Here is a 9,718-nt window from a genome sequence, read left to right on the forward strand (position 1 = left end):
GAATAAATTCAAACAATAGTAATATATAAAAAGCAAAACTAAACTAAAACATACAAATATTTTTATATTATATTAAGTTTTGTTCACCATTAACACCAACACAATTACTCCATGTAAATCAACCTTCTGTGAAATTAAACTGTCCACTTAGGAAGTAACACTGATGACAATTTCACAAGCTGTCAGCACATTCAACTTTGTTTAGAAGTGTTCAATGAGAATATATTATTCATTCAGATCTAGGACGAGCAGTTGTTACATGTCTAACAACATTTAGCTAAGCCGTAATGCTAAACCACGTTCTTGCTCAATTTTTATTATGTTTGGCTTTTCCGGTCCAAGCTACACCACTTTAAGTTTCTCCTTATATGTTCTGCTTTGAACATGTTTAGATAATAAGAGGCTTACGGTGTTGTTTTCTCCTCCATTCTTGTTTGTTCTCCAAAATCCGCTTCCTGAAGCCCTGCTGGCTGCCGCATCAATATGACGTCGAGTCGTCGACAGGGTGGACCCCATAGAAATGAATACAAGAGGTCAGCTGCGGGGTGGTGAGCTGCACAGGCCACGCTATTATTTTGCATTGGGGACTTACTGCGCATGTTCAAAATCTTCCAATGACTTTCATATGGAGCTCTGGGGCGCCGAACGGCCTGTGACCCGGAAGTGACTCAACACGGAAAAGCTCATGAATAAAATGGAACACTAATAATATATAATAATGGAAAATAATAATGATCGAATAATGATCTTCAACACAGTTATTGCAAGTATGACTCAGCCCCCTGTGAGCAAAAGGTGTGAATCAGGGCCCCAACGATAACCAACACAAAGAGGGAGAGAGAGAGAAAAACAAGGGGACGTTGAACCCCACTTGCACTCACTACATAACAAAACACCAAATAACCACAGCCGAAGCATCCAAACCAATGAGTCAGGTGACGGGGCACATGACCCTCCATGAACAATAGAGCTAATCAAGCCTATTGTTAGGCGATGACCTCTTTTGCATATGACTAACCTGTTTGTCCACCATGTGGAGGCAGTGCTTATAAGGCTGAGTTCACCTGAAACTCATCAGACTGAAGACTCTTGGAGGAGAGACGAAACGTTTCACTAAAGAACCCATCCAGAGGACCTACTTTTTTTTTCTTTTTGAGTATGTGGATGAAGTACCCAAAAATTGTACTCAAGTAAAAGTAGCACTACTTCAACATATTGTTACTCAAGTTAAATTAAAAAGTAGCCATCCAGGAAATGACTAAAGTAAGACTAAAAAGGTATTTGGTTAAACTTTTTTAATCTGCCTAAGATGCTTCCTTTATGCTCACAAAATTCACATGCAAATTAAGCTCAGGCCCCTCCTCCTGAGGGTGTTGGGGTACCAGGCTGACTTTAACCTTACTTCATTAACAGCTACACAATCTCAGTCAATTTTAGCTTTATTTCAAATTAAATGCATGCATATAGCTGAGAGGTGAACATGATTTTTAAAATTATTAGGATTTGCCAAAAACTACATGCAAGAGAAAAACGTATTGGAAACTTTATTTTGATTTTTTTTTTTTTTTTGTAATTAAACAAAGAAAAAAGGAACATACTAAGAGGACACTAAACATTTCAAATAAAAACCAAATTACATGAACATATCTGACTTATTGGAAGCAAAATACATATACAGTTTTTAAGATACTGAAAATTTAAGTCATTTACAAAGGTTTTTAACTTTTAACTACAGTGAAGGAAATAAGGTAGGTGTACAAAAATAAAATCCTTACCATCAATGAAAGCAAAGCAACAGGACTCTTATATTTCATCTAATGCTGGAAGGAGCAGGTCGAGCTTTCGAGTTCAAGGATTTTATGTAACACAAATTTACAGCTGCAAAGATGCATCACGAGCATTTTTCTGAAAAACAAAAGCTAAAAGATCTGAACCAGAACGTTTTAAGTGTTATTACAAAATAAAATCTCAGGAAAAAACAAAAACAAAACCATATATATTTCTGTCTAATCATGTTAGCTTGTGGCTTTGGTGAATAAACGGAGCCGTTTCCCAGGTTTGATGCTTTAGAGGTTCCTGGGCACAGAAACCATATCTACCTTGACGGTCGATGGAAATATAATGAGTGGGTAACTAACAACTGGTTAGAAAACATTTAATGAATAAAAACCTCATCCTCAAACCAACTTTTTTGTCTGGTCAGAAGTCAAATTCTATCAAGAACAGAAGGTACAGTGATTATTTTTATTTTAAAAACGTAAGAAAAAAAGTTGGCATAATGCTCAGCGACAAGTATTATATTCTTCTTGCCCTATTTATATTCTCGTTGTTTTTATAGCCGTTCCATTCCTAACTTGTAGGATTGTATCATTTAGGGTCAGAATTGTCTTTTGCGTCTCCCTTTTCTTTCATCTGCAGGAACTTGGCCATGTGTTCCAGTCGAATGGAGCCTCGGTGGACCCAGTCCTTCTGCCCGTTCTCCTGTGTGACAACCAGACATTACAAAAAAAAGGGTTAGTTACATCTCAAGAAACAGTCTTATTACTTTCTTTTTTTTCATGGTTCTTGAGATGCCATCTATACACAGCCACCTGCTGTTCAGACTGTAGTTCTTAATGCTCAACTCTGACTCACAGAAAACTTTAATCTGACAGAAATATACTGAGAACAGGAGCAATTGACAGTTAAAAAAAATAAAAATCTTAAGTATTGATCCCATCATGCAGGTATTGACATTAATAATGTTAGTATCAAATGTTGATGCAAATTATGTTACCCAGGACACAAACAAGCTAAAAAGTTTAAAAAAAAAGATAATTTGACTTCTGTACTGCAGCCAAAGATGAGCGAAGTTCCAATCGCTAAAACTGCATGACATTGGCATCAATAATATTAAGACTGAGCCCAATACCCCTAACTCAGACATTTACAATTTAGTACTACATGTAAAAAAAAACATAGTTGTCACGTTCAAACTGTCATAAAAAAAACCAATATGAGCAAAAAATTAGCACTTGGGTCACTTTTTTGTGTAGTATAAACATAGCCTTTTTTTCTTTCTCATTTCTTATTTTTGATTTAGTAATTTTTCATTAAGGCTGGTATAAATGGAATAAATTTAAACAAAATGACTAGAAACAGATAAGGTGGTATAATTATAATTCTTCAAATTCAAAATCTTAATTCCAAAGTTTTGATAATTGTTTTTATTTGTCCTCTTTCATGTTTTGTAATAGGGCTGCCACAAACAATTATTTTAATAATCGATTAATCACCGATTATTTATTCGATTAGTCGACTAATCAGATCATACGTTAATTGAATATAAACATACAGCTTATCACATCAAAATGCAGCTGCTATTGTATAACCATGGTTAGATTTTAGCTATATGCTAACTAAAAATAATTGCTGTGGAAGGTAAGTTCTGCTCTGCAGATATTGTACAGGTTTCTCTTTCATTTCCTTAAAATGATCCCACTCTTTTGAGCTCCGTTGTCAGGTAGCCATGATACCAGAGCCTGTCTGTATAATGTCTTGTGACGTCCACGGCCTACCCCAGTTACCACTACTGTGCATGTGTGTCAAGGACAGAAAGGCAGATGTGGCAGTGGAAGGTGTCCAAGCAGTTTGGAGAGAAAAACTAAGTAAAGAACAACAACAACAACAAAAAAAGAAAACGATTAATCGATTATTAAATTAGTCATCGATTATTTTAATAATCGATTAGTCGTCGATTAATCGTGGCAGCAATTTTTTGCAATGCTTTTGGATTTTATGTGACTGACCTAAACACAATGTCACAAATCAGGTTAAACGATCACAGGAAAACAAAACAAAAACATCAGAATTACAAACACACACAATAAATATACTGACCTCAAAAGTAACCTGCATCAAGCTGCAATCCACAGCATCCACTGTGCACTTTGCGAGGACTCCGTTCACATCCACATTAATGGATTGCCCCATCTTGTAATGGGTCAAATGTGGAAACGGCCAGTTCTTCAAGTATTGTTTCATAAAGGACTTGTGAGTGTTGTCAAGGATGTCCTCTAAAGTATCGTCCACTGTGTAAAAAATTAAACAAATAAAACGAAAATTAAACTTTTTTTCTGCGTACCTGAAATTATATTAAAGCCGCATTTGAGCATCTGAAAACATATCAAAATGTGGATTCATCATGATACTAAAAATCCTGCAATTACACAATAAAAGTACTAAATTTTAAATGAAGAATGCATACACCTCTGCCAAGACCCTAGGATCACTCCAGTAGGTGATCCAGATCACAACCAAAATGTAATAATTTGTTTAACGGGATGATCTCAGCATTCCCTGAAAATCTGTTCATAACATTTTGAGTAATGCTGTGCAGACAGACAGACAGACAGACAGACAGACAATAGGGTTGGGCAATATTGGCAAAATTAATTGTGGTATTTAGCCGATAACGATTAATTTGACAATTAATCCCCTGGAGTCCCTGGACACCCTCATGTCCTAGTCACATGACCAATTTAGCGGGAAAATTTTGCTTTTTGGAAAAATCTGTTCCAAACTCTGTCAAAATTACAGACTTCAGGCTGTTCATCAAATTTTATATTGTGTTGCTAGATAAATAAATTACAGAATTTTTTTTTTAATGTTCGTCATATTTAAAGCGGAGAGGAGCATCAAGTGGACTGACTGGAGAAATATCCAGTCAGTCTACCTGGTGGCAGTAATCATATTAATCGTCAAGTGCCAAAAAATAATCTATTAATGTTTTTCTGACGATTAATTGCACACGATACGATTATGCCCGACCTTAACAGACAGACAGAAAGACAAACTAATGTTACTAAAAACAACCTCCTTGGCAGAGGTAATATTACCTAAGCAACAGACTAAAAGAACATCTGTAAGAGCTCCCTTTTATATTGTACTTTCTTTAAAATGCCTGTTAAAGAATGAATATCAGCTATAAGCCTATTCAGATGTGATGAAAACAGAGATGTTTTAGAATATAAAAATCACATAGAGAATCACACAACTGTACAGAAAGCTTTTTTTTTTCATTTATTGTGATTCATTAGGGAGATAAAAACAAAGATCCATTCCAAACTTACGTGGTCTGCAAACCAGATGAAGTGCAGGTAAACTCACATAAAGCACAGAGTGGTCATCCAAAAAGATCAAGAACCTGAGAATGCATAAAATAAACGTTTTAGTAAAGTGTTCTCCTTTTTTATTTTCTGAAGAAATGTGAAAACAAATGCGAACCACTGCTCATTTACACACAAACCTTAAGCGGTTCTTCCTGCTGGGAAGCTCAGATAAAATACCAGGCTGAAAGCTCGATTCATCATCCAGGGACTGAATAATGACACGAGCACCAACATATAGCTCCTCCAGCTTGGGCGGGCGGTCAAGAGCAATGTGGTGTCCTGATACGAGACTCTTTCCCTTTTCTTCAAAGTTAACTTTGTACTTTACCCGCCCATCATCTGCAAGGAAAAAAAAAGTGTAACAAGAAGTTTTACTCACGCTGATTTCATCTTACACAATTAAAAGTAACTAAAAGAAAGACTTTATGCTACAATGTCAACAACGGGGTTAGACTTGGCTTGCATTTGAACTTCAGGTGTTGACACCTGAAGTTCCCCTCAGCGGGACAATAAATTCTATTCTGCAGTGCAGATATTTACCTTTTATAAAAATAAATTAACATTTTTTTACACCATTATTTCTTTAAAAATGTACTTCTCAAATCAAGTAGTTGACAAAATACTGGAAAAAATGCAGCAAATTCTGACTACTTGTGATAAAGGCACTATTTGTTTTACATTTAATTTGTTTGACTTTACTAGAAAACAGCAAATAAAAAAATCTAAAACCTATTAAAGTTTTAAACCGGAACCAAAGAGCTTACAACGATATATTTACACCAAAATGTTTGCTGAACCAAGAGTTTGAAACTGTGAGTTATTCTGTAATAATCTGACATTTAAAAGAACTCACAGATCAAATGTTTATGAAAACTGTCATAAAGTAATGTTTCTTTAAATTTAAATTGTTTCAGCCTTAATAATTATGAGTTTCCAGCAATCTCTAACCAATTACAACCAACAATTACTCTTTTTTACCCATCTAGACAAAAAAATAATCTAAACTTTTGCATATACCAATTGAATTGAGTAAATTTAACACAATACTTCACATTCACTTATAAAGTAAATGAAAAATTTGCTTTAGATTTACGCAATTCAGTTTAGTAGAACCTGTTGACGTAATTTAAGTAAATACAACGCAAACACAGATTTTTTTTTTTTAAAGTATGGTTCATCTCTTACCCTTTGTAACAATCTCCAGTACTTTCCCTCGTTGCCACAACATGGCTCGCCTTCTGGCCAGGACTGTCATGCCCACTTTGACTTCGACCTCTGGCAAATCGGGGCGAACCTTTGTGGTTTCAGTGGAGGAATGGGCAAATGCTGATGATACAATAATGGGGCCACCTTCTGTCACTATATGCAGGGGAAACATCATTGTAAATTATAATTGACATTAAGCACTCCTAATTAAACTTTATCACTGAGTTACATTTGTGAGTGGAGTAAGCTAGTGCGTTCTTACCGCTGTTGTTGTTATTGTTGGTGCTGTTGCTATTGCTGCTACTGCTGTTACTATTGGTGCTGTTATTGTTATTACTGCTACTACCACTACTAGTACTGTTGCCACAACTGCTGTGACTATTGATGTTGGTCTTCTGTGGCGGAGGTGTGTGTTTTAAGAGGCTCTTTTTGAATTTTGGAGTTTTCTGCTTCTTTTTCGATATGTCAAAGTCTGAATCAGAATCGCTGTCTGGTTCCCACTGCTTGTCGGAGTCAGAGCTCAAATGAGACTCAGTTTCACTGTAGAACTGCTGAGGTGTTGGAGGTCGAAGGGCACTGATGGTAAACTCAGGGAGTCTTGTCAAAAGTACAACAGCTCTTTTTTTCAGCTGAGGTACGTCATGTCCATTTTCACAATGCCTCGTCTTGCTGTGACTTTTGTTTGTGGAGAGAAAGGTACGGAAATCTGATTTGGGCATTATTTCTGTGGGGAAAACAAAAACAAAGCGCTCATTAATGATTAATAATAAAGATATCAACTATCAAAACATAATAGATTAACACAAAAAAAGGAAAGATGTTTGTTTCACAAGAAAAAAACATAATTTGCACTAACCACTGTCATCACTGGAATCTTGAACATCCTGCGTATTTGCCTCACATTCATCCACCTCCATGACCACATCCATCACTGAAAAACACACGTACAATGAGACGATGAATTCATGTACCCACATACAACACTGCTGGGGATTTTTAATAAGGGATGCGCTCAACAAAAGATATAAACTTTGGTTTTATTTCTCCTGCTTAAGTATAGTGCTCGGATAGAAACAACATGCTACGGTGCTAAAAGAACTTGAAGGCGCTGAAAATAAAACAAAGCGCATAATTTCACAAACTACATCTAGAATCTTACCTATTTTAATGTCTCGAATACTCCCTTCAAATAAACAACGATATATTTCACATTGGAATGAAAGCAAACGTCGTGGTAATAAAACTAAGGTTGGTTGAATACCGAGCGCTGTTTTATTAAGCTAATAGCGTTAGCTAACGCGCGAGCTAGTGACTCTTCTTCGTTGAATGTTAAAGGAAGTTGGTAAACAAAGAATTGTAGCATTACCGCCACCTAGCGGATAAACACTTTTTATGTTTTAACAAGTGTAAACGTGTTTTAATGCTAGCTGCTGTGTGCAATTAAATGCTTATACCTTCTACAAACTGTAGGAGGAACTGTGTAATTGCGTCCTCTTGTTTTTTTTTTTTCATGTAATGTCTGACATAAAAACCCAAATCTCTGCATCGTAAATGTTATTTATGCAACTGTTCAATTTGTCTATTTTGTCTCAGATGGTTGCAGCACTGTCAAATTAAACCAGAACCTACAGTTTACAAAACTGGCTCATGTTTTATGTTTTAGGTCAGCCATCAGGAAAACTCAATGTAATAAATAATTTGTAATGTCGGGTTTGAATAGTTGGAGAAAATTTGATTATTAATTAATGTTTTATATAGTAATTGTTATTATTAACGAACCATAGAAAAGCTTTAATGCTGCATAACTGTATTGGTATTCGGACTTGTGTAAGTGTGCAACTATTTTTTTTTTTTTAGTTTTTTTTTTACAGCAATTAGCATGTGACGTTTTGATACTAATGGAATTTTATTTAAAACATATAAAACAAACACATTTAAATTAATATATGTTTTATTATTATTGTGGCCTACGGATTCCATTGACGTAAGACCATTTTTAATCAGGCAAATCTATGGCCAACCCGGGTCCTGAGCCGGGGTTTGATAGGGCAGGATGCAATGCAGTCTCCTTCAGCTCGCCCTCCAACCGGTGACTCCTGGCTCTGCTGTGTGTTGTGAGGAACATCTCTAACAAAGTAATTTTACCTTAACTCTAGCACCATCTTCATCTGGTAAGATTTTATTCCACGCAGTCCGACTATGTTGAACTAAGTTTAGGACGAAGAAGGATGAGTGTTCGCCCATGTTTTAAACATACCGGTACTCTTTCTGCATGCTAGTTAGCTGTGATAGCTGCAGTCAGCGGCGCCGGCACGAAACACCTGCCATGTATTACCAGGAACATTATCGTAATGTTATTTGTATAAGACTAGAGAAAGGATATAAGCATTTGAAAAACTGAAAGAAATCATGGTTTACAGTCTAAATTCCCTGTAGCCCGTGTGTATTTTAGTAACTAGCCGTCACTCATTAGCGAGTAAGCGGTGTGACTGACCAGCACACATCACAGTAACTTGCTCTGACATGCGTTGTCACGCCTAGCTGTGTTTGATAACTCATGCGTAGTAATGTTTTAATAAGAGCTAGGCTTAAAAACATGTTCCTGTCTGAAGGTGACTCCACCCTTCAGTAACCTTGTCACACCACCACGTCTCAACCTTGTCACAGCTACTTAGATTGAAAAGTGAAACTAATTTGGTCATAATAAAAAGTCAACAAACTACCACCTTGATTTTGTTAACATGTAAACTGATCATATAGGAATGTGACAACATAGATTGGCTTGGCACAACTTTGTTATATATTTTTTTCATTGCAATGTTCCTATTGATACAGCTAAACAAGAACAGTTGTTCTTCCAGACCATTGTCTTGTCCAGTGGTCATTAGATTGGTTTTAAAATGTCAAATGACACCACATCGCACTTATCAAGGAGGAATCCCTTTATAATTTAAGCACATATGATTGTGTCAGACTTTGGTTTTTATATATGAAAACTGTTAAATCATGTGTAGAGTCAGATCTTTGATTGTATGCATATTTCACATCCATCCATCTTTTTTTTTCACTCACCGTCCCTTTTCACTTGATTATTAAATGCAAATTGGTGGAACTGCAATTTCACTAAACGGCATAAAACCACGGTGCTTTATTTCTGTCTCCTGATTAGGGCTGCCACGATTAATCGATTAATCGACGACTAATCGATTATTAAAATAATCAATGACTAATTTAATAATGGATTAATCGTTTTCTTTTTTTTTTTGTTCTTTTCTTTGTTTTTCTCTCCAAACTGCTTTGACACCTTCCACTGCCACATCTGCCTTTCTGTCCTTGACACACATGCACAGTAGTGGTAACTG

At 36.0% G+C, this 9,718-nt stretch overlaps 2 protein-coding genes across 2 annotated transcripts in view; one reads left to right on the forward strand and one right to left on the reverse strand.

Moving 5' to 3' along the window:
- Positions 1-1,840: 1,840 nt before the first annotated feature.
- LOC106515334 (histone-lysine N-methyltransferase SETDB1-A) lies at positions 1,841-7,647 on the reverse strand. Its single transcript, XM_014005055.1, has 8 exons — positions 7,516-7,647; positions 7,213-7,287; positions 6,619-7,080; positions 6,336-6,509; positions 5,288-5,489; positions 5,112-5,185; positions 3,880-4,070; positions 1,841-2,481 (listed from the first exon to the last, which is right to left on the reverse strand). The coding sequence occupies exons 2-8, from the start codon at positions 7,283-7,285 to the stop codon at positions 2,368-2,370; spliced, it is 1,290 nt and encodes a 429-aa protein (XP_013860509.1). The 5' UTR covers positions 7,286-7,287; positions 7,516-7,647; the 3' UTR covers positions 1,841-2,367.
- A 732-nt stretch (positions 7,648-8,379) lies between these two features.
- vdac2 (voltage-dependent anion channel 2) overlaps positions 8,380-9,718 on the forward strand; it is a gene marked incomplete at its 5' end in the record, with an annotated part of 7,240 nt that continues 5,901 nt past the window's right edge. Inside the window, 1 exon segment of the mRNA XM_014005057.1 lies at positions 8,380-8,527.

This window comes from Austrofundulus limnaeus, unplaced genomic scaffold (assembly GCF_001266775.1).
Source record: "Austrofundulus limnaeus strain Quisiro unplaced genomic scaffold, Austrofundulus_limnaeus-1.0 Scaffold28, whole genome shotgun sequence".
Lineage (NCBI taxonomy): Eukaryota > Metazoa > Chordata > Actinopteri > Cyprinodontiformes > Rivulidae > Austrofundulus > Austrofundulus limnaeus.